A 24932-nucleotide genomic window follows, 5' to 3' on the forward strand; every position below is an offset into this window, starting at 1 on the left:
TTTAGCAAACCAATACAATTAGTTCACAAATTTACAAAGCTAAGGCTATGAAAATGTCCAAATTAAGGCATCAAGATAAAAATGCCTTCTCTGCTGGCATCCAGGGTTCCTCTGTCATATGGGAAGGCACATGGCTGACAGCTGCTGGTCCCTTGCTCCTGGGACTCCTGGCTTTCAGCTCATGGTTTCATGGTTTTCTCTTTCAGCTCCTCTAGGTTCTTCCTGCTTCTCTGGGGGTTTCTCTCTTTCCAAACTCTCTTGGCTTTTCTGTCTTTTTTTTTTTTTTTTTTTTTTTTTTAACATGGGCAGGGACCGGGAATCGAACCCGGGTCCTCTGGCATGGCAGGCAAGCGTCCTTGCCTGCTGAGCCACCATGGCCCGCCCCTCTTTTCTGTCTTTTATTGAGAGGATAAAGGATTCCAGTGAAGGCTCAAGATCCACCTTGAAAGGACTGGGTCACACCTCAACTGAAACAACCTAAACATAAGGTCCCACCCACAGTAAGTCTGTCCCCACAGGGATGGATTTAAAGAACATAACCTTTTGTAGGATACATAACAGCTTCAAATCAGTGCACCTGGGAACTCCACATCTGCGATTTGGGCAAGAGGGTCTAAGGGCAGGTTAGAGAGCTCTCCCAGGTTCTGCTCTGATACAGCACAAAGTTATCCTGGTGATCCTATGTACTGGCGAGGAGGGTGGAGGGTTTCCCCTACAGTACCAGTGCCCCGTTCCCTTCTAGCAAGCAGACTCCTTTTTCCGTAGTCACATAAATTTTATAATCTGCAGTGTCCAAGGAGGCCATGGCAATCTGCAGAGAATCTGTTTAAACTCACACTAAATCAGAGTTCTTTATCAACCTTAAATTGCCATTATAATTTGAGTTTCAGCAGAAGGAATATGTTGGGTTATTTTTCCTCTCTGTGAGGACATTCTTCTAGTCAAAGGGACTAACGGCCTTTACAAAGGTGTGATGACATCAAATGCCATTTGTTAAGTGACAATCCTAAATTCTAATAGTGACACTTTTGTTGACCATCTATTTTCTATGTGCCTGATATCAGAATTAATATGTAGGTAGATGCTACACAAAGGCAAATTTTGGCTTGATAAAACATTTACAGAGTGCCTACTAAATGGCATAATCTTGATGTTTGCTCACATATTCTTTGTCACAACCCAAAAGAGTGGGTGGTGTTCTCTGTACACTGGATCAGAAAACAGGTTCAGAAGGGAGTCTGAATTCATACTCAGGTCTGTCTCATTCCAAAGTCCATACTCACGCCACTGCACAGCATTGCATCAAGGCTCAAAGACACACCTGTCACTGAAGACAGTCAAATCTGTGTTACACTACCTGGTAATAAATCGAAGGAACTCTCAGGGAAAAGGAGCATACTGATCCTTTCACTTCTGTCTTCTCACCTTTTCTGACAAAGAATCTTAGCTGGTATTTTAAAATGTAAACATCTTAAACTTTAAGATATGATTTTTATTGAACAGATAAAGGTTTTACCTTTACATTATTACAAACACTTGATAATAAAAAATTAGTTTTGGTAAAAAAAAAAAAAAAAAGAAACGTTTCCTGGATTTATCATTGTATAGCTGAAACAATGAAATATAATATGTAAAAATGAAGGTCATTCTCCAAGTATTAGAACATAATACTAATGGAATCACTTCAATAAGTTTTTTTCATGAACATTTGCATGACTATCCACATACTGTATCAACAACCAGAGGATCAAATAAGTGCATGAGGGGAAGATGATCCCCCATATAAGATATGTTTCTAAACAACAACAAACTGAATATAGCCTAAATGTCTTCCTTTAGGTGGGATTTGGTCAATGAACATCAGCAAGAGAATTTTGTTATATACATAAGATAAACATAAACATCTGTAAATGCAGAATATATTGTCCAGGGAACCTAAAAATTTTGCTTTGTCATATAGGAAGTAGCTACAGAGACCACCCACATGACCATTTAAAAGATACTGGGTAGATATATATCATCTTATGATGAAGTTACATAAGTGGGTCCTTTACCTCCAGAGCAGTATTAAAGCAAGCTTAATATAGGCATATTTCATACTTTATTCATATTTTAGACTTCATATTCTTTAGCATCTCAGCTATTAGAGTTATGTATAGTACCTAAGCCAACATATGAGTAGCAGCAAAACACAATTTCAATTACAGTACTTGATTATATTCACTTGGTGTACCATCTAAGAGAACTGACCAAATATAAGTTTCTGAATTGCCCAAGTTAAAGACTTGTAAAGAAAATCAGAGCATTGTTACATATATTGGAAGCCTGATACTTCAGGGCACTTCAATGAAGTATTTAATAAAACTGTCAGTGTGGCTTTGCAAAGTGGTCTCAGCATGAAACTCTCAAAGTCTAAAATTACTTTTGGATGTTTGTTTTTTTTTTTTACATAGGCAGGCACCAGGAATGTCTGGATGTTTTAATATTCACCTCTGTCTGAAATTAAACCCATTTTGACTGGGGACTAGTTGGAGGTTTTTTATTTCTTTGAGCAACAAATGGGCTAAGTGGTAGACCTCTGTGGCTCAGTTTTCATGCAAACAAAGAACATACAAAAGAACTTAGTTTGGCTATCATTACTCTGGTGGTATTTTGCTGGAATGAGATGGTGGGCTTCAGGGTTCTTGGTCAAGACATTTTCAAATCATAAGTAATGATCCACATTAGTTATTGGATAAAGAAGCCTTCAAAACACCATAAAAGGGCACCAATTGTCAGTGTAGATTGATATCCCAATACAACCTACAAACATGAGAGACTCTCCTCTGCCCTTTGCTACCCTTCACATCCTCTCTGGTCTCACTCATTAGCTCAAGTTACACCAAGTGGCTCTCCTGCCCAGCTTCCACATTATTCCAAAAATGGTATTTAAGACTCTTCCTTATCTGATCCCAAATATATAGCTTTAAGATTCTATTAACCATTTTTTTTTCTAGGATAAAATTAGGAAGTAGCATATATCTGCAAATTCTTCAAAACTGGGTGATCTGAAATTTTACTTTAGTATTTAAAAATCAATTTAAGATCTAATTTTTCAAAGCTGATTTTCTAACCTCAAAGTGAAATCAAAAGTAAAGTTGGATTTTAATAAGCAGACTTTTTTTTCAATAACCATATGGTTAAGATAGTAACAGTACATGCTCTCAGAAAAACTAGAAAATAAGTTATGTAGGTAACCTTTAACACAAATATTTTCACAGGACTGTAATGAAATTTGATTCAAATATGCTGATGAAACATAAAACAGAATAAAACGAAATCTACAGACTTTCACTGACTATGAAGTACCTAGCCATTGTTTTCTTACTGATTATGTTTCTATTTATTAAAATATTTTTTTATATTTACTATTACATAAACCAAGACGTATCTGGTGACTGCTAAAATGACTTATAAACAGAATGATTTTCACAATTTTCAAAGTCTCTCCTTATTTTGTTTTTAAAAAATACGGACAGTCATCTTTTACAAAGGTATTGGGCTAAGGGCAGCCAAGGATGAGTAAGGCAGGGGCCCCGCCCTAATTACAGCACCTTTTACATGTATGATGAATGTCCTTACTGAATGTTGCTTATGAACTAGATTTTATTATCATTTTCAAAACTGCAAAATTATTTATAGAAGCGCCAATAAAAAAAATACCCTAGAAATAATGTTTGGAAAATAGAAAAATATGTTTTTTAAAATGTCGTAATAAATACCTCTTTAAACAGTATCTTCATATCTCTATTAAAAACTGTCACTGATTTTTACCCCTAATACATAGTGAATGGGTCAGTTTACTTTTTGCTTATTCCTGGACAGCGCGTCTACACCATTTAAGATAACATTTTCCTTGTTAAGACTAAAACATTCATGTCAGTGATTTTTTCCTTCAAAACAAATATCAAAAAGAGGAAATTATATAACTAATGGCCCAGAAACCCTATCTCGCAACATTCAAAATATTCTAAAATCTCAGAATCTGTTTGTAAAAATAGTATTGGATTAATGTGGAATACCTAAACCCTGAACAGAAAACAAACAAAAACACACACACAAAAAAACATGACATAAACTATTCAAAGTTTTCGGAACCTCTAAATTTGAGTATTAAAATAATATTTTCTTAAAAACAATATAGTTTTCCCCTTATCTTGCCAACATGAAAATATCTAGACCAAAGTCATTCTATTCTAATACATTACATTTCTTGGACCTGGTTCTGAAAGTAAGGACAGGAATTATTGGTTAGGTAGAATCTATATTTTTCTTCAGTGACTGGCTGATTCCAAGAAAGTCTCTGCATAGTAACTGTTACGTAAGACCAGGACAGCTCCACTGTCAGCCGCGTTGTTAAACTGGATCTAGACTAGATATTCTTATTTTAAAAGCTATATTTAATGTATTTTATATTATGTTCTTGTCTCAAAACAACTAACTTCTGATATAGTAAAGAAGAAAACATAACGTTTGATCACAGGGGGCTAAAATAGAAAACCACCAGTCTGTGTCAGTACTGTCAAACAGCTGTCTTCCTGCCTTCCATCCACTATCACCTCAGAACAATTTTCAGTGAGTCTGAATCTACACAGAAAAGGCTGCTCTATTTCTGATCAGATGACGATTTTCTTCCTATTTTAAATTTTGAGTTAAAACAACTCATATTAGGGTGTCTTATGGTAGGCTAATATATTGAATATTGAACTTATTTGAATCTCTTAAATAGTGCTAGTGGAGGTTCTGCAGCTTATTTAATATAAACTACAAGTAACAACACATATTGCATAATAATGGCATTACAACCATCCACGTATTTCAGACAAATACACTTGCTATTTGATTAATGAGCAATACATTTGGAATTATTGCTAAGCATTTTACACGTTTAAATTGTAGTATACATTTTCCCAAAGCAGGAACATCCATACTTTTTATCAATTATGCACCAAAAAAAGTTAATAAATTTAGTACAATATTGTAGGTAGTAAAGGAAGATTTCTTAATAGGAATTATAACAATTTGATAGAATTCAAAGGTTTAAATTATATTTACTTATTGACTCTCAGACATAAAGTTTTTCTAAAAACATAATTACAGCCCAAATCCATTGAGCATCTCTATCACAAATTTTACACTTTAATACTAAACTACAGTTAGATGTATAGCGCGGTTTTCTCCACTGGGTGTTCTGAAAGAAAACTCAGGCTTTTCATTATCATGTGCAGCCACCACAGCACATATTGGGTACACTACCTTGATGCTACATTCAAATGTTCCCTTTTGGTGGGTGGCCATGACCGGGTGTTGAACGCTTTCAGAGAAGAAACCACCATTGGCTTTCCTCTTGATAGATGAACATGATTCGATTCCATAATAGGTTCATTTTCTCGTAAGTGCTTCAATAAAGTGCCTTGATAGCTCAATTGCTCACATCTCAAAATCACAGAGAAGCTTCTGTTCACCGGCTTGACTTTTAGCGTTTGATCACGACTTGTTCATAAGCTCCAGACCCCACCCTAAAAAACAGCAGGGGAGGGGGAAGCTTCAAAATTTTGAGCTGTAGTGTTTGAAATTGTTCTAAGTAACCTTGCCCCTAGAGAGCTAGTATATTAGGTGTTTTTCTATTATATTTGATTTTTACGAGGTTTAAAGTTATCACAGATGGAAACTATTGGAAATATTAAATGTCTACACTTAACATATTAATGCATAATTAATATATTGAATTCCCAAATCTTAGTGTAGACCCTGATCTTCTTACCCTTATTTCCACAATAATGTAGCAATCCTTCTCAATTCCTATCAACACACTGCTGCAAGAAATATTTTCTTCAAGCATGTTTACATATAAATTGTAAAATCAGTCCCATCCAAGAGGATATATTGACTTTGGTAAAGCACTGAGGAAATGAATGATTGGTCTTTAGCTATAAGAGCAGTATTGCGTCTTAATGTACCTTCCAAGAAGATGTGAGAATTCTGTGAGAAGATGTGAGAATGTTGCAAATTATATCTACATAATACAGATTTAAAGGGGCAATGATATTGAAGAGGGATTTATGTTTTCCACTGCTTTGGCAGGACAGACTGCTGGTTGTCCCCCCAAATCTATTCACCCTTCTACATAGTTTAACTGGGTACAGGGCTGCTCATTCCCTTCACCACATTCCCTAACCCCCTTTGTGGATAACCTCCCATGGAATATGAACAGAATACAGGTGTCCAACTTCTGCCTCACTTGATTAAAGGGAAATTGCTTGCCCCGAACTTCTACTGTTTCCTGTGGGTTGTAACACATATGTGGCAGCAATCCAACGATGACAATACCAGTAAAACGGATGGTGAAGCACAAAATGGAGGCTACCTTGTTCAGTGAATTACCTCTGGGGCAAAGCTGTCCCACCAGCCTGCACACTTTATTTCTGAGTCACTTTTTTTATGGCAGCTTAGCCTTTACCCTAATATGCCAGGTATCAACTGATTTCTATTAATGAAAGCATTGAGAATACTAAAAGACCTAAAATTTGTAAGCTTTGTGAATAAGGTATTCACCTTAAACAGCTATTAAATAGTTAAGCAGCTATCTGATTTCTATTTAAGAGTTATGTAATGGCTACTTAAGAGTTATATAATGCCCTCATCAACAAAAGACTTTTTGTCTTTGTTGAAGCATTTAATACCTCTTGGGCCCTATTACCTCTATTGTTTCTTGGTCTGGCAGGGTAAAGGTTTTGTCAAAGCCTGTAAAATACACAGTGTCTCCCCACCCCTCTCCAAGAGTTTATTTGCTCATGGTCTCCCTTTTTGTTTTGTTTCATTTCATGAGAGAACATCTTATGGGGCCCATTTTACAGACGAGGAAACGAAATTAAGGCTCAGAGAGATATCATGATTTGTTCCAGGTCCTATGATGAGGAAGTGGTGGGACCAAGACTCCTGCCCACATCTGCCCGACACCAGACTCTGGCCACGAAGAAGATCACCTAGTCCAGTGGGTCTATGTGTTTCGTCTGTGTGTGAATCTGTGTATTTGCATATGAGCACACAGTGTCTTCTTGATGGTTCCTGGCTCTATATTTTTAGATGAGAACCATTCTACCTTTTCTTGAAGCTTCTGAGTGATCAGGAGGAGAGTTGAAGCAGCTGTGATGAATGGAGGGTATGTATCATGGCTCAGACATCACAAAGTACCTATCTCCTTGTTTGACAAGATACAAACGGCTATGCTACCACCTGACATTTCACTCTGAGTGTGCCAGAGATCCTTAAGACCAGAAGCAACCACCATGACTAGTCTCTCTCCCTTTAGTGGCATTTTAAGAGGAAAACTCTAAAAGAAGGAAGTTAGTGGATACTAGTATACCATGAACTGAACTGGGCCTCTCAGCTGATTGCTCAGAGACTTCTGTTCTTACAGATTTATTCCACAGAAGAAAAAGGAACACCCTCAATAAAATATCAGTGAAAGAGAGTTATAGATAATCAGACTCTGAAGAAACTTTGGTGAGTATCACTGTACACTGGCTTTTGGATGCCATAAAATGGTTCTGCTTCTTGCCATAATGGGCAACAGGGACCAGACTTGCCCTCCTGCCTGAAATAACTAGAAAACTGGATAGAACTAATGAAATAGTAGCTTTCCCACACATTGGACAACAGGCACTGTAGGACTATGATCTCTGAGAGAAGGGAAGTTGAGGAAAAAAGTCCTACAGATGTTCCATCTTGCTGGCTGGAGGCAGTTTCCAGACTGCAATGCCTAGAAAGGGATAAAACACAGCCAGGCTGTTCCTCTGAGTGGAGAAGTCAGAGACTGGAACTGGGAATGCTGGGGGCTAGAATTTATGGGGTAGAATAATAGAAAGAGGGGTTAGGCATGGGGCAGAAAAATTAGGTGAAGAAATAATGGCTAGAAAATTGTAAACCCACATATGTAAGAAGCCCAATGAACCCCAAGCAGGATAAGCACAAAGAAATATGCACCAAGGCATATCATAATCAACTGCTGAAAACCAATGGTAAAGAGAAAGTCTTAAAAATAGCCAGAGACGAAAGAACAATCAATTAGAGGGGAACAAAAATAAGAATTAAAGCAAACTTCTTAGAAAAAATTAAATGGCCCCAAAGGCCAGCAAAGAGGTACATGCACAATCCTGTAAGTAACCCTGAGCTGGCCAGGCTGTTTCTTCTAGAATTAAGATAGATTACTGCAGATATTCCTCTCCAAGTCTCAATCTCTTTTTTGCTGTTCTCTTCATTCTTTTAGGTTTCCTTTCTGAACTATGATCTTTACCTCTTCTCTGCCCTAGATAAATTATTCTTGTTTCATCCTGTGCCACCACAGTTTATCTCACAGAATAGATCTAATGCTAACACAGAGCTTCTCTGATAAATACCCAGTGGTCACTGAGGCCTGTGTAAATAAGGGACCTTCAAATAGATTCATCTCCACAATAACGCTGCAAGAAGGGCCTTTAATTAGTGCATATAATTGAGTGCTTTCTGCAAATCAGATGCTGTTTTAAGCATTTAATGTCTTACCTAATTTAATTTAAACCTTATAACCCTTATGAGGTAGGGTTATCATCACTATTTTACAGGTAAGAAAAACTGAGGCAGGGAGAAGTGCAATAAGTGACTGAAGGCACACAGTTAATATGTAGGGGAGCTTGGTACTGAACCCACCTAGCCTAACTTCAGAGTCTGTGATTTTAACTTCTGTTATGAAGCTATTTTTCTGGTAGAAAGTGAGAGATACAAAGTAATTTGCCAAGATCATGGCTAAGCTGAGTCATTATGGCTATGTCAGAATGAAATCTGTGTCTGCCTGACTTCATGGTCCATTTTCTTTTCACCCTGACACACTGTCTCTGATTGTTCAGCCTTTCTGTGGCACATAATATGAATCATCTACTTCAACCCCCAATTACTACTTTAGGCTTTCATGTATTCAGTGATCACTGTAACATTTACTTGGGAAGGAGTGGAAGCCACAGTTTCTTTTTTACACTATTCAATGCCTTTATATCCTAAGTTCTATATTAAGTCTCAACTAGAAATTACATTTCTTTCCTCTGAAAAAAAACAAAACAAAACAAAACAACAACAACAGTAACAGCAGAGTATACTGAAGGCCTTCTGTGTGCCATGTGAGGTTAAGTACTTTACATAAATTATCTAATTTAATTCTTACAAAAAATCCCATGGGATAGGTAACATAATAAACACCCCCTTTTTACAGGTGAAGAAACTGAAATTTACAGACATTAAGTAACCTGAGTAAAGTCAATAGTGAAAGAACTAGGATTTGACCTCAAGCAGTCTGAAGTCACAGACCATGGTCTTGAGCATTTTCTATTGAAATCCATTTTTCCTTGTTTTGTTGTTCACCAGTACCTACATTGGTAACAGCTAGGAATCACTGAGCATATTCTCTCATTTACTCTTTAAAACAAGTTACAGCAGTAACTAAGGTTCCATTAAGGTTAAATGATTTACCCAGGTCCGAAGACTGATGAACCCAGTACCCAAGGCTCAACTCAAAAAACAAAACAAAAAAAAACAAAGCAAAACCCATGTTCTCTTTATCTTATATACACAGTCCTCAAAATACTACTTTTTTTTTTTACCTGGTTCCCTGATGCTTGTCTCTTCTTATTGCAATCTACCTTCAAAACTGGCTAATTACTTCACCAAAATGCCAATCGGATAGGTCACCTCCCTAAGAATGACCAGTGGCTCTCCATCATACACAGGATAAAGCATACACTCTCCATCATGGTGTCTAATGTTCTCTTCTACTTGGCTCTAAGGTCCTTGCCAACTCATGTCCTGTAACTGCCTTCCACATGTCCCTCTCTTGAGAAGAACCTGTTTATTGGCTATTCTTTAAATTCTTTAAATAGATTATATTATTCATTAAAGTCAGTAAGTGGTAAAATCTAATGGGCTTTGGGAGATATGAGTTTGTATCTTAGTTTTACCACTTACTAGTTTAAGGCCTTAAGGAAATTATTCAACCTGTCTATATATTTGTTTCCCTTTTAAAAAACTAATAATGGGGAGGGCCATGGTGGCTCAGTGGCAGAGTTCTCTTCTGCCATGCTGGAGACCTGGGTTTGATTCCCGGTGCCTGCCCATGTGAAGAAAAAAGGCAACTAATAATGGGTCATAATTACTGAAAGAGATAACATAAGAATTAAATAAAACAAACACATGTCTGGCCATAACAAATGCTTAATAAATGTTAGATATAATTATTATATTATTTATCATATATTATAATTATTATGTCTACAAGTTCATTCTATTTGTTTCTACTATCAGGATTATTTACCTTCCCAAATTTGCTTGATAACCTCCCACTTATTTTTTTATTCCCCAGAGACTCTCTTCAAGTGTCAATTCTTCTAGGTCTTCTCTGCCTGAATGAGGGCCATCTCTCTTCTCTCAGAGTTCCTTCTACTTCTTTGGATTATTATTATTGCATTATTACAACTTTTAGTTGACTTGTCTATCTCACTTGCTAGAAAGGGCCAGATAGTAAATATTTTAGGCTTTATGGGATATATGGTTTCTGTTGTAACTACTCAACTCTGCCATTGTAGTGTCAAAGAATCCACAGACAACATACATACAAATAGGCATGGTTGTGTTCCAGTAAAACTTTACTCACAAACAAAAGCAGTGGGTAAAACCTGGGCCTTTTCTCTTTGCATCTTTACCCTAAGTTGACCTAATAAATAGTTGAGTTTAATGCATGGATAAGTCAATGACAGTTAATGAAAAGTCTAGATTGTATTACATCCTCTATAAACCCTGCCTCAAATTAACTTCTCCCTCACAGCATTTTTGTATGTCCCTCTCTTACCCATCACATCAAACTGGTGATGGAGGTCTTTCTTGTTGGACTCTGTTTTTGTATCCCTTGGACCCTGTAATGTTCTGGACCCAGAGAGTTATTGGTAGGAAAAATGAATTAAAAATTATTTTAGGTTTTGAGAGAATTAAATAATATTCTTAGTCCAAGGCACTTCCTCCCCTGCAACTCTGATTTATTCTGGAGTTATGCTGGAATTTGACATAAATATTACAAAGAAATCTGAGTATCAGCAACGCAGAGAAGGGCAGGGTCAGGCTTTTGGAGGCAGGGAGAGTGGCTGGGATTCTTAAGGTACCCTCGATATCAGTGTTTACTACTATCTGCTACAGTACCAGGAATTAAGTTCTTCATCTGAATCTGAATAACTAGACAAATGATTTGGTCTTTAGGTTTTCTCTTTGTATGTTTGTTAGCCTCTAGTAAGGTGGAGAAAAAGAATATAAGGAAGGTTAATATCTGCTTATGTTGCTGAGGCTCATAAATGATAAAACCACTGACTGAAAATAAAATTTTTCTTTACTATTTCAAGGCACCCGACTGAGAACTCTTTCCTAAAGATCCCTTTTATGTTGTATCTTGCCCAATGCTCTACTTGTCCTTTACTAATTTATTCTAAAAATACATCTAAAGAAGTTAAATTAACCCATAAAATGTAATTCCAAACACCCCTAGAATAAGGAAAACCATAAGAAAAACATCTTATGTAACTGTTAATATTTAAGTTTTCTAGTTTCCATCTAATAAGAAATTTGAAACCTTCATACTTTACTTATGAACATTTTTTTTTCAATAGAATGCAGGGTTTTTATCTGCATCACTCCTTAGGAGGCAGTAAGCTTTCAATTTGACTAGGCCTGGTAAAAGAGGACATGAGGGATTGCAAAGTGTTTTTAGAAAATTCACTGGTGGGGAGAAAGGATATTAAGGTTTAACTCTGTGTTAGGAAGGAGATTCCATTGTACACACATTGGTCCATGTCTTCAGTGAAGTGCCTCCCACAATTCTTCCTTGCGCCTTTTTATTTTCTTTTAATAACCACTTTCAAATGCGGAAGGGCTTCTTGCACACTGATTCCACTGTACGGTTTTTAGGGGCCAAAGTTCTACATGTTCACATACTTCAGAAAAGTTATTACTGCCAAGCCCTAGGCTGTTTCCATGAAAGCTGGTGCAGTATACGTGGCACAGCCCTGGTTGCCCTACCCCACCACTGGAGCTGGGGAGGGGTTAGTCTATTCTTTGTTTTAATAAGATATTATTTGGATGACATACCTATTTGGGAGATGATGACTGCCAAAGGTTGTACTTCCTCCAGGACCGACAAATAACCTCAGTCCTTCTTCTGCAATATACATTTAAAATGTATGTTATTTGTACAATTATGAGACTACAGCCAAAAAATATTTATGTCTTAACGATTCACATTTTATATTTCAATTTTGCTTATTAAAGAAATTTAAAATTTTAAAAAATAAGAATTACACATTTTAAAACAGGCAATTTAAAAGATATCTTAATAGTTATTTCTCATCAACCTTCCTAAAGCTCTTTTTCTTTTGCCTGAATAATAAAGACAGCTCTTCCTACAAATTTCCACAAGCAATGCTATTTCTTTCTCTCTATAACCAGTTACATAATGAAACCAAGCCTATTGTTAAGTGCTCTCTGTTCATATCAGCATGGGTAATTAACTTTTTAAATTGGTGGCATATAAAGTTCCAGTTTCAGTGAGAATGCTGAGAAGGGAATGAAGGCTTCTGTTTTTCACTATCATTTTAAGAGCACCACCCAATTCTCCAAGTTACAATAGTGAGTGGAAGCACTTACATCCAATTCTGATAGAAGGAGGTACTGACATCTATCATAAGGTACAAAGGAACGTGGAAACACTGATGCATAATTTAAAAATAGAATAAATAAAGCTTCCTTTAAAATTAATTTCTTTTAACTAAAGTTCATTCCTTACCAAATTCAATATGCATTCTTAGGAAGAACGAGCCACAAAGTTATCTTGTGATTGCTAGGGCATGAACTTTATTTCACAAATGTGCAACAGTTAGTATCATGATGCACTGACTCTTAACTGCTGACCACATGGATTACACAAACCTGGACTGCACAAATTTATCTTTAACGTTACCTACACACCTTCTGCACTGGAATCTAGGCTGAAGTCTTGACTTTGTAATATTTTTTCCACAATATCATCTGCATCCACTCTGGTGGCATCAACTCGCTTCAGTTGAGATTCCACAGAATCTTGTTTCACTGGGTGTCTTTGAAAATAAAGAATTAAAATTTTTTAATTTAATTAAAATTAAAATTCCTCTGTTTTATTATGTACTGAAACAAAGTGTGTGTGTGTTTTAAAACTGAACCCCAAAAGGATACCTGTTGAGGTTTTCTGATACTGTATCGTCTTTATTAGCTGAATCAAGATTTGGGTCAACTATTCTTTGCTCAATTTCATCACATGGCTCTAGAATACTTTCAATTCCTGTTGATGTGCTACCCACTGAGGTGTTTCTCCTGTGGCAGAGCTCAGAGAAACTGGATGACCGGGAATGACATGTGCTATAGCCTGTCAGAGAAAATCACTTTGGTTATAATATTCATACAAAAAATTGACCGTAAGCTAAATTCTTCTCCCACATCAAATCAGCTGCAAGTCATTACAGAATATCTAAGCAATTCGACTTCACTGTCACCCTCTACCTGATACTTTTGACTGCTGGCTGGCATAGCTTGATGTTCTGGAATGTCCACAGGCACCAAGTTCATCTGGAACAGAGGCACTTTTTGCTGAAAGATCTGCAATATGTCATAACATGATCATGTTACTATTTATTGCTAACAAGTTGATGGGCAATTTATATCCTAATATGCAGATTTTGATTTTGAGCTCTGTCAAGTTCATTATCATGAAAAAGAAAATTTTAAAGTGACAGAAAGCCCTTTAAATCAGAACAATGTAAACAACTGTGTTGTAAGAAATAGAAATTGCTTAAATATTTTTTTATTAGATTTCACAGCACTATCTTAAATAACATAAAAACTATATTCAGTTTTGGTTTACAACACTTCTCTAATAAGAACTGGTCATATATATTTTTCTTATAAATTCCACAAAATTGTCAGGTGTTAGTGTGGCTTTTGAAGAAATCTTGATTCCTCAAAAATTAGTCATAGTGGTAAACTAAAGAGTACTAGTGCTAGGCTATAATTTGGGCAATGTCTGTGGCTTAAAATTGACAGCACAGAATACAGCTCTGAAAATAAAACCTCTTAAGACCTTGATTATAGTATTCAGTTTCAAAGCAAATGTACAAAAAGCAATGTCAAAGCCATATAATATCTCTAGTGGTTCCTGATAATGTGCATATTCCGGATGTCAATTTTCTATTTCCAGAACCAGGCTTCTTCTACAGAATGCAGAACTGTGATCATTTTCACGAAGGTGAATTATTTAGAAATAAGAACTGTTTTTCACTTAGAGGTGGAAGGAAACCCATTGGGTAAAAGAACAATTACAGGGCAATTACGGCTACAGTTCTATAAATGATATTGGATCCAATTGGATCAACAAATGCTGCCAAATAAGTATGCTACCACAGCAAACCAGTCCTTCCACAAAGGATTCTCATTTTTGGACAGACTGTAAGATCCCAGTCTAAACCAGCATGTCTAGTCCTCAGTGGTCCTTAATCCAAAGGTTAGCACAGACAAAATGTGAGCTCGAAGTTGGTTCATATTAAGAATGATATAAAGTTAACCTTTTATTCCTGGGGTTGGCTCAGATTTTAACTTACCCAGTTATCTACTAGTTTTCAAGATGTATTCATTCAATAAACACTTATTAAGTTCTTATCAAGTAATGTGCACAGCACTATTCTGAGATATAGGGGGTACAAAAATAAATAAGATAAAATATATACACAGAGTGTAGAGGCAGAAGCAGTTATAATACCATGTGATAAGTACTAAAATTTATGCACTGAAAAGAAGCTATTAGGAGCTCAGAGGGACAGTACATCTAACACTACCTGGTAATGGAGGAAAGACCTCATAAAGAAGGTTAACCTTACAACTGAAATGATGCTTAGGAGCTCCTAGGAAAAGGAGGTGGTGAAAGGCAGAGGAAAGAGAATGTCTTATTTGTAGAAAAGAAGTCTGGTAAAGTGGGCGTACAGGTCAATGATGTACACAATTGAGGGCAAAGAGGCTGGAGAGATAAGCAGATGCCTGCTGAAGAAGGTCCTTTATGCAATGCTAAAGAGTTCAAATAAGGGAATAATTCAGTGGTTTTAAGCAAAGGTGTGGCATGGCCAAATCAACATTTTAGGATGACTGTTCTGGCAACAGGCTGAATTGGGGGGTGGAGAGAGTGTGTGCATGGTGGAAGAAGGTGGAGGGAAGACTTCCAGCTGAGAGGGAGAAATGTTTAGGAAGCATAAATGACAGGACTCAATTACTAAATGGAAGTATAAGTCAGGGCAAAGTTTCCAGCCTGGGTATCTGGGGGGATGATGACATTATTAATTGAGATAGAAAATATGTGAGGAAGAATCACGAGGAGTTGTATCACAAATGTGGAATCTGAGAAATCTGAGGGTGCCCATTCAACAAATATTCATTGAATGCCTATCGTGTCACTGGCATTATGATGAGGATACAAAGACAAATAAGACCTGACCATGAAGAACTTAAAAGTTCATCTAGGAAGGCTCAGAGCTAGAGTTCTCCAGCTAGGAAGGTCAGTTTTACTCCATACAGCAACTATTAGAAAAGCTGAAAAAAGAGATCAGACTTCAATTAGAGATATGAACGAATCAGTTGTAGAACTAAGGTAAAGCAGACTAAAGTGTAAAGGATGATACTGACTACATTTTAAAACCTTAACTTCTGTGGATACACTGACAGTTCAGTGGTAGCATTCTTGCCTGCAGTGTGGGAGATCTAAGTATGATTCCTAGCCATGCACTCCAAAAAAACAAAAAAAGTTCAACTTCTGTGTGAGGTCAAAGGAATACATGTTTATTTCTGTAGCATATATCTAATTTAACTTTTATATTAGTTTATTCAAACACCATAATTACATGGAACCTTGAAAAGGGAATGAGATCTTGAACGTACAGGTTATTGTGATGGCCCCATACATCCCAGAGTAATTTGGGCAGAGAATAAAAAAATATTTGCAGAGCCCCTTGAGGGACTAGGGAAAAATGTGGAACTATTAAACTTCCCCATCTGGGGAATTCCTGATATTCTCACAAGCATTGGGGACTATCAATTTAATAGGCTGAGCCCTCGATCTTGGGAATTGCTCTTATGAAACTTATTCCTGCAAAAGAGAAGCTAAGCCTACGTATGCTGCAGAGCCACCCCCAGATAATCTCTTTGGTTGTTCAGATGTGGCCTCTCTCATGAAGCCAATATGGCAGGGAAACTCACTGCCTTCCCCCCTACATGGACCACGATTCTCAGGGTGTAAATTCTCCCTGGCAACATGGGACTTGACTCTGGGGATTAACTGGGATCTGGCATTATGGGATTGAGAAAGCTTCTTGACAAAAAAGAGGAAGAGAAATGGAACAAAATAAAGTTTCAGCGGCTGAGAGATTTCAAATAGTTGAGGTCATTCTGGAGGTTATTCTTATGCATTACATAGATATCCATTTTTAGTTTTTAGTAGATAAGAATAGCTAGAAAGAAATACCTGAAACTGTTGAACTGTATTCCAGTAACCTTGATTCTTGAAGATGATTGTATAACTATATGTAGCTTTTACAGTGTGGCCATGTGATTGTGAAGATCTGGTGGCTGATACTCCCTTTAACCAGTGTATGGACAGATGAATAAAAAATAAAAGGACAGTAAATAAATAATAAATAAATAATGGGGGGGTTAGGGTTATGGGATGCTTTGGGTATTCTTTTTCTTCTTTCTTTTTATTCTTATTTCTTTTGGAGTAATGAAAATGTTCAAAAATTGTGGTGATGAATGCACAACTATATGATACGGTGAACGACTAATTGTATACTTTGGATGATTATATAGTATGTGCATATATCTCAATAAAATTGCATTAAAGAGTGTCTCTAGGGAGAAAGGTAAACAGATGGATTTCCTATAATAGGTGGCATGAGGTGAACCTTTCCAGAAAACATTAGGAAATATGTACTTGGAGTTCATGAGGGAGAGCTGAGGCAATACAAATTTGTCAGTTGAAAATTATTTAGCTCACATGAACATGATCACCTTAACATTTATGTGACAGTGAAATCTAAGGGTAGTACAATGCTCAGGTAGGGTAAGTTGAAAGAACCAAATTCTGTGGAACATCAATATTGAAGAGGGCAATGAAAGCAGCAGCAGCCTCCAAGAAGCTGGAAAAGGAAAGGTCAGAGAGAGACAGTGGCCAAGAAAAGAGGAAGTGTCAAGAAAGAGTAAGTGGCCAAGTCAGATAAGAACAGACCAAAATGTCCACAGGATTTAGCAATTACAAGTTACTGGAGATAGTATCAAGAGATGGTAGAAGATACAAGAAACCAGATAGCAAATATATTTAGAAATCAGTGGGGGGCATATTCTTTCTAGAAGTGATACACACATAAACACACACACATGAACACATGGAGAGAAAAGAGAGAAAATGTGTGTGAGGTGGATATAAGCGAAGGATGTAAGCTAATGAGGTTTGTTTTTTGTTCTTTTTAGATAAAGAATTCAGATTATTTAAATGCTGAAGGGAAAGAGTCAAAGGAAAGGCTAAAAGTACCAAAAGGATTCAATGATCCTAAATCACACTCAGGAAATGTAGTACTTCCATTATCTATGAGAAATCACATATTTGAATATACGAAAAGGTGGTTAAAATGTTAATCCTATTAGTTCACCTTTACTTCCATTCTTTCAAACAATACACCCTCACATAACATGGGAGACAAAGAAGCTACTAAGGCTAGACTTCTCTTTTTTCCAGGAGGCAATAAATCATGCTTTCTTTTTGATTAGTCCCAAAGAGCATTCTATCTTCAATTAAAGATCATTTCACCCACTGCTCTGCTTTGCTGGCAGCTTCTTATCTCTCTCTTCAGCAACTCTGAGGCCGATACCCTTTCCTTGGGGGAAGAGAAATCCATGGCTTGTTGCCTTTGCCAATAACAAAAATACTGGAAAGCCAGTGGCAAAGCTGTTGCCGTTGGCATCTTTCACATGAACCACATCAAAGGAGCCAGGATGTTTCTCTCTGTGGGTGATCACACCAATTCTTCCCAGCATCTCCATTAACCATACACATCAAACTTTATGAAACTGGTAACCTTGCCCATCTCCAAATCAATTTGAATGGTGTCATTCACCTTGATGAGGGGATCAAGTAGCAGATGGTACCAACATCATGAGTCACCAGATGAGGGATTCCTTTTTGTGCCTGCAAAGATCTTCCTCACTTTGCACAACCTGTACATGGCCTCCTCAGGTGTAATATAATGAACAGCAAAGTGACCCTTGCTGTCACAGGTCAGATGGAAATTCTCTCCTGTTTTGTCAGTGCTGATGACATCCAAAAAACCAGCAGGATAAGTTATATCAGTTTGGACCTTATCATCAATCTTTATGAACCACCACATGCAGACTTTCTTTACTTCATTTCCTGTCAGGGCATACTTAAGTCTCTTCCTTAAAAAAATGATGAGAGGTAGACACTCTCTCAGCTTATGGGGAGTCATGGATGGAGAGCAGCAAACACACCAGTCAGTTTGTCCAGCAAAATCCAATGCTTTGGAGTTGCTACATGCTTCAAATACTTGTTTAGATCATGAGTCATGGCAGTGCTAGGCATGGAAAGAACGAAGGCTAGTCTTTTTCTCTAGCCAACCTTGCCATTTTCCCCTGCCCTTCTTTTAACTTCTGGAGTAGATTTTAACTATAGCTGGAACTTTGCAAGGAGAAGAGGATCCCAAAGTTGGGTCAGGAACCAGCAGTATCAGCATCACCTGAAAACTTGTTAGAACTATAAATTCTCAAGCCCCACTCCAAATCTCTGAATCAAAACCTACCCAATCAAAAACTGTTTCAATAAGCTGGCCAAGTCATTCTGATGGACACTAACATTTGAGAATCACTGACAGAAGGGGAGGACTCATGAGAAAGAAGTTACACATGGAAGGTGATTGTAGAAGTTGCTGGGCATGTGGAATGGGGGGAAATCTTGTAAAATTCACTGTTGTAACTGTGGGGAGTGAGTAGAGACATACAAGAGGCTGCTGTGTGTCATCACAGTATTAGCTTTTAATCTGTCAGAGCACAATAATTTAGACAGAACGAACACTGGCTTCACCAAGAATTACATAATTAAATCTCTGCTGATATTTATTGGCCCATTTCAAGTCATCTCTCCATAGAATTTTAAATCTGGAAGGGGCTCAGGAATCTTTTAGAACACTATGTGGTACTGTTCCTTACAAATTAAAAACCAGTAGACTTATACATCCATACCTGCTATTCCAAGGTGGACTTTGAGAGTCTCTCCACCCTTTCTATCTTCTTCCAGAGATTCAGATTCACCAGCAACTGGTATAGACATTGATGTAGAAGGTGGTCTATAAATAAGCATTTCTAAGGATTAGAACCTGATTTATGGGTAAGCCTGAATGTTTAGTGCTAGAGAATGACTGTGTAGTCAGTACAAAGCCTTAGTAAGGTACCTGGCAATGTTATCCTTTAAGGGTGAAAGTAATTGTAAAAATCAACAAATAATATATGAGCAATCTCAAAAGTTGAATATATTTCAATTAAAAAAAAGCCTCTTTTTTATCAGGTGACAGAGGGTAAGACCTTACACTTCCCACTTCAGTACCTAAGCTCTCTTACTGGGTCCACTTATTTTTTAAATAGAATCCATGGTTTTATCTTCAACTTTCTCCTTTGTAAACAGTTGACCTGTCTCAGGGAGAGTCTACAGAGAGCCCCAGTTGTTTAGGTTTAATTTTTTGGACTTAATTCTCTGGGAGTAGGTGAGGGATATATTTTAATTGCTTAATTCAAGGCTCCTGTGTCCATGTGGGAGCTGTGAACCAGAAAGAGACAAGTTTTAATAAGTTTCATTTTTCCGTTAACATAGGAATTTGTATTTTAAAACATCCTTAACCACTGGAGGCAAATATTCCAGAGGAAAACCCATCTTTCTTGAAATGATCCCTAGGTGATCTGAGATAAAAAAGGAAGGTGGTTGAAGGGATCACAAAGTTGACTCACTATGCAGTAATTCTTAAATTCTTTTTAGGTTATCTCAAAGGTAGCTTCAGGATCTTTAGATCTGTGGAGGTACAAACAATTAATACTACCATTAAACTTATTTAATTTAGACTATTTTAGCTCAGGAGCTTCTAAATTCCAGATCTGCTTATCCTAAAGGAACATTTTCAAGATTTGTCCTACCAGTATATCAAACTCAATACATTCCCAACTGAACTCATCTTTCTCCAAAGTTGTTTTCTTGTTTTATTCCCTATTTCTGTGAATGCCATTATAATTCACAAAGTCACCCAAACTAGAATCCTGGGTATTGTCTGTCTCCTTCTTATATTTCCCCATATCAAATCAATTTCCAAATCCCAGATTTTCTCTCTTAACATTTTTTCTACTTAATATCTTCTCCACAGTAAAGTAGTTAGTGGAGGTGATTAAGTTGACTTACTATACTTTGTCCTGATGACTGCAAGTCTTCTAATTGGTCCATGCTACTATTACTGTGGTCTTTCTGAAATCTGCATCTGAGTATGTTACACTCCAATTTAAAAGCCTTCATAGTTCCTTTGGGATAAGGCTCAAATTCCTTAGAATGGCATAAAAGATCCTTTATAATCTGGTCTAGACTTACCTCTTTAAATACCAACAGCTATGAAAAACAGCTTGTTGAAAAATAATGCAATAAAAATTCCACGAAAAAAGTAGTATTTAAAAGAAATACACTTACAAAGAATGGACTCTATAGTCACATTTGTTAATCACTGATGGATGACTCAAGTTTGCAGGTCTAAATGTTTATCCTTTTAATATCAGAAGGGCCTGACTGCAGTGTTTCCACCCCCCTGCCTCTTCATTTTTTTTAAACATTTTTTCATTGTATAATACAACATACATACAACGCAAAGAAAAAAAAAAGCATGAGTTTTCAAAGTACTCTTCAGCAAGTACAGGACAGATCCCAGAGTCTGTCATGGGCTACCACACATCAGCTCAGATTTTTACTTCTAGCTGCTCCAGAACATGGGAGGCTAGAAGGAGTAAATATTCTTTTATCATCACAATAGACTTCTTTTTTCCTGTTTTGCGAAAAATAACACATATACATAAAAGCAATAAATTTCAAAGCATAACAACAATTAGTTATAGAATAGATTTCAGAGTTTGGTATGGGTTACAATTCCACAGTTTTAGGTTTTTATTTCTAGCTGCTCTAAGATACTAGAGACTCAAAGAAATACCAATATAATGATTCAGCAATCATACTTGTTTGTTAAACCCTACCTTCTCTGTATAACTTCACCATCACCCTTGATCCTTCTATCCCACTTTCTAGGAGTACTGGGCTATGACCATTCTAACTTTCTCATGTTGGAAGGGGCCGTTAATAATATGGGATAGGGGGATGGAACTACCTGATGTTCTGGAGAGCCTGGCCCCTCTAGGTTTCAGGGTCCTATCTGGAGGTTGTAAGTTTCTGGGAAGTTACCCTAGTGCATGGAACCTTTGTAGAATCTTATATATTGCCCTAGGTGTTCTTTAGGATTGGCTGGAATGATTTTGTTTGGGGTTTGGCAAGTTATGATAGGTAGCAATGTCTAACTCAACCTTGCAAGAAGAGTAGCCTCGACTCTATTTGAACCCTCTCAGCCACTGATATCTTATTAGTTACACTTCTTTTCCCCCTTTTGGTTATCTATCCCTCTGCCTCTTTAACTGCTTTTCAACAGTTTCAATAATTCCATAACTTTCAAATTATTTATTCAACATGACTGAGCTGTCTAGGGATAAACAATCACTGAATGCACGTCATGTGCCAGTTTTCATTCTATTACTCCTCTTGTTCTGAAAAAGTTAATATATCCCTTACCAGAAATGGCTTAATACAGTTCGATCATAAAGCTATATTTCACAGTAATGTTAAGAACCTTAAAGAATGACAATACTTCTACTAACTTGGATTCTGTAAATATTTCATGTCTTGTCTTGCGCAAACTGTTTTTTCTTCCTCGAATGTTTCCTCTGGTTGGTAAATGTCTACTCATCTTTTATAACCTAACTTAGTTATCACCCCTCTGCCAATCCCCCAGTGAAGACTTCCCTGGCATTCAAGGATAAGTTGTTAGGCAGCCTATCCTCTATGCCTCAATAACACCAGATGTTGTGTGTCTGTCTTCCAATGTAAGTAACGAATTCCTTCAGAGCAGGGGTTAGACCTTATTTAGCTTAGTAACAAACATGAACAAATGTGACTACAGAGTACATTCTTTGAAAATGTATTTCTTTTAAATATTAGTTTTTCTCGTGGAATATTGATTGCATGTGACAATCAATTCACAAGTACTGAATGAATGAATCCCAATGTCCTCACTTAAAAATGGATAATACAGAATTGTTTCAAAAATTAAATTGGAAGACAATAGCATTCATGAAATTATTTTGACAACTGGTAATTTCCTTCCTTCTAGAATATGAATGCTTCAGAGCCTTGCTATTCAAGAGGGTTACATCATTCTTAGATCTGCTTTACCAGCAAATTTTCCATTGCCAGTATAGTATGTCATTTCTCTCCCAAATATCCTTTTTATTCACCAGCCTTAGTAGATGGCTTTCTTCTCAGGTCATTTCATTCTTTTACAAGAATTGGTGCATACTTAAAGAGTTGTACAGAACTACAAAACTGAGTTTAGGGCGGGTGGTTAAGTTGACTCTAGCTATTATTTTCATAAATACTGAAAATTTATGTTTTAGAAGCATTATATACAATACATATCACAGATCTGCTCACAAAATATCAAACTAGAATTTAAATCTGGGAATGCTGAAGATTGGTTATGCTTGTGTTGTTTTCTATGGTAAACTTGTAAAAAATTAATTTTGTGAAAAATTCAAAGACAGACAAAAGCAGGAAGAATAGCAGAATGATTCCTTCCAGCAGTTATTTACATCTATGTGCTACACAGGGATGCTAAGTCAACTCACTTAACTGTTCTGTGTAGGTGTGTTTCCTCATTTATAAAATGGGAATTGGATCACATCAGTATTTTTCTTTTTAACGGTTTTCTTTTTCACTGTGGGATTATATATAATATGTATATATATAATTTTCTAAGTACATTTTAACAAGTAGTTATAGAACAGATTTTAAGGTTTGGTTTGGGTTACAGTTTCATGATTTTTTGTTTTTTCTTCTAGCTGCTTCACACACTAGTACTTTTTAAATTGACTTTACGAAGCTCTTTTAGGGACTTCTGAGAGTAGGTAGGGGAGTGTGCTCTCCCTTCTCACCCTTCAAAAGAGAAAATTTATATACTGGCATTCATAATACATTTGACCAAAGGGTTTTGTGGCTAACTACTCTGAAAAAAATCACTAGACTAGCAACTCTGAATGTTTTTTGGCTCTAAAGTATTATGATTTTAAATATTTGATGTATGTTCAAATATAATCTAATAAAGAATAATTTGCTTTTAACCTCAATAGTTAGAATATTTTTTTCTGGTCCATATACACATAGTATCTGTAAGCACATGGATGTGTTAAAGTTTCCTTTTTTCTACTAACAGCTGCACAATTTCAGATATTCAAAGAAAAGAGGAAACATAAACTTTTGAGGATTTGATTTTCTTGAGAAGTATTTCTGTGTATCTTGGGATTAGGTAAGGCTTGTTTATTCTTATGAGTTACAAAAGTCTTTCTCTATAAATGTCAATGCTAGATTGCCAGAATTAAATTTGTGGAAATAATATAAAACATGAGATGATTTCAAGCTCCTTTATCATCACTATCTGAGTTTCACAAGTAGAGAATTAAAATGGTAGAGAAGGTCCAGAAAGGAAGACTCTACAAAAAGACCATGAGAAGGAACACGAATTAATCTTCTTCTACTAGATTGTACTATTCAGTTCTTCATTTTACCCTAAAATCGATTCTACTAGAAAAACAAATTGTCAACTGAGAGACCAAAAACAGCATAGCTAAAATGGTTTAGTCCCAAGGGAGCAAGAAATAAAGAAAGCAGCCAGGAAATTATGGTTTGTTAGAAGACAGTGCAGGAAGGCTAGATGATAGAAAAATGCATAGTTCTAATCAAGAATGATCTGTATTAAAAATATATCTTCATCTTTGCAAAACAGTATTAAGTAGAGAAATCTATGATGAGTGCTTTCTAAGTCATAAGAACTATCATTTATAACTATAACTTTTATTAAAATATTTTAGTCTGATATTTAAATAATATCCAATGAACTTTCACTTATTAATTATTTAAAAATAATTGCTCCGTCATTGCTCTTGGGTTGCTGGCATCCTATTGTGTTTTCCTGTTCAGTTTACTCTCTCAGTGTCAGAGAAGTCTTTCACACATATTTTCCTCTCTTCTCAAACCCCCATCTCCATCTTTCCCATTCTTGCTTTGAATGGTCACCTCAGTTCCCATTTCACTAAAAAAATCAGAAGCAATCAGAAGAGAACATCTATATGGTTCCACGTCTCACGTACCAAGCTATCTGCATCTCTAGACATGTTCTGAGGTTTCATTCTATTACAAAGGATGAACTGTTCATTTTCTTAGCAAAGGTCAGAACTTCCACTTTGTCAAGAAAAAGCGGAATGATTCCATCTTTCTGGATAATACAAGGACACTGTTCTAGCAACTGTCCCTTTTCTGTTCTCTATCATCAATTCTTCTCCCCACTGGCCCATTCCCATTAATATATAAATATGCTATACTATCTTCCATCTTAAAAAAAAAGATTCTC

At 36.5% G+C, this 24932-nt stretch overlaps 1 protein-coding gene and 1 pseudogene across 1 annotated transcript in view; both read right to left on the bottom strand.

Moving 5' to 3' along the window:
- Positions 1-1471: 1471 nt before the first annotated feature.
- The window catches only part of EEIG2 (EEIG family member 2), a 92688-nt gene continuing 69227 nt past the window's right edge, over positions 1472-24932 (bottom strand). The window contains exons 6-11 of the mRNA XM_077120062.1: positions 19423-19526; positions 13639-13734; positions 13315-13504; positions 13072-13199; positions 12196-12265; positions 1472-5558 (exon numbers count right to left, since the gene is read on the bottom strand). Of these exons, the coding sequence (XP_076976177.1) occupies positions 5516-5558; positions 12196-12265; positions 13072-13199; positions 13315-13504; positions 13639-13734; positions 19423-19526 (631 nt within the window). The 3' untranslated portion in view covers positions 1472-5515. The remainder of the gene's footprint in view (positions 5559-12195; positions 12266-13071; positions 13200-13314; positions 13505-13638; positions 13735-19422; positions 19527-24932) is intronic.
- Positions 13751-19412, bottom strand: LOC143649932 (small ribosomal subunit protein eS4, X isoform-like; annotated as a pseudogene).

The sequence above is a fragment of the Tamandua tetradactyla genome, chromosome 11, assembly GCF_023851605.1.
Source record: "Tamandua tetradactyla isolate mTamTet1 chromosome 11, mTamTet1.pri, whole genome shotgun sequence".
Taxonomy (NCBI): domain Eukaryota; kingdom Metazoa; phylum Chordata; class Mammalia; order Pilosa; family Myrmecophagidae; genus Tamandua; species Tamandua tetradactyla.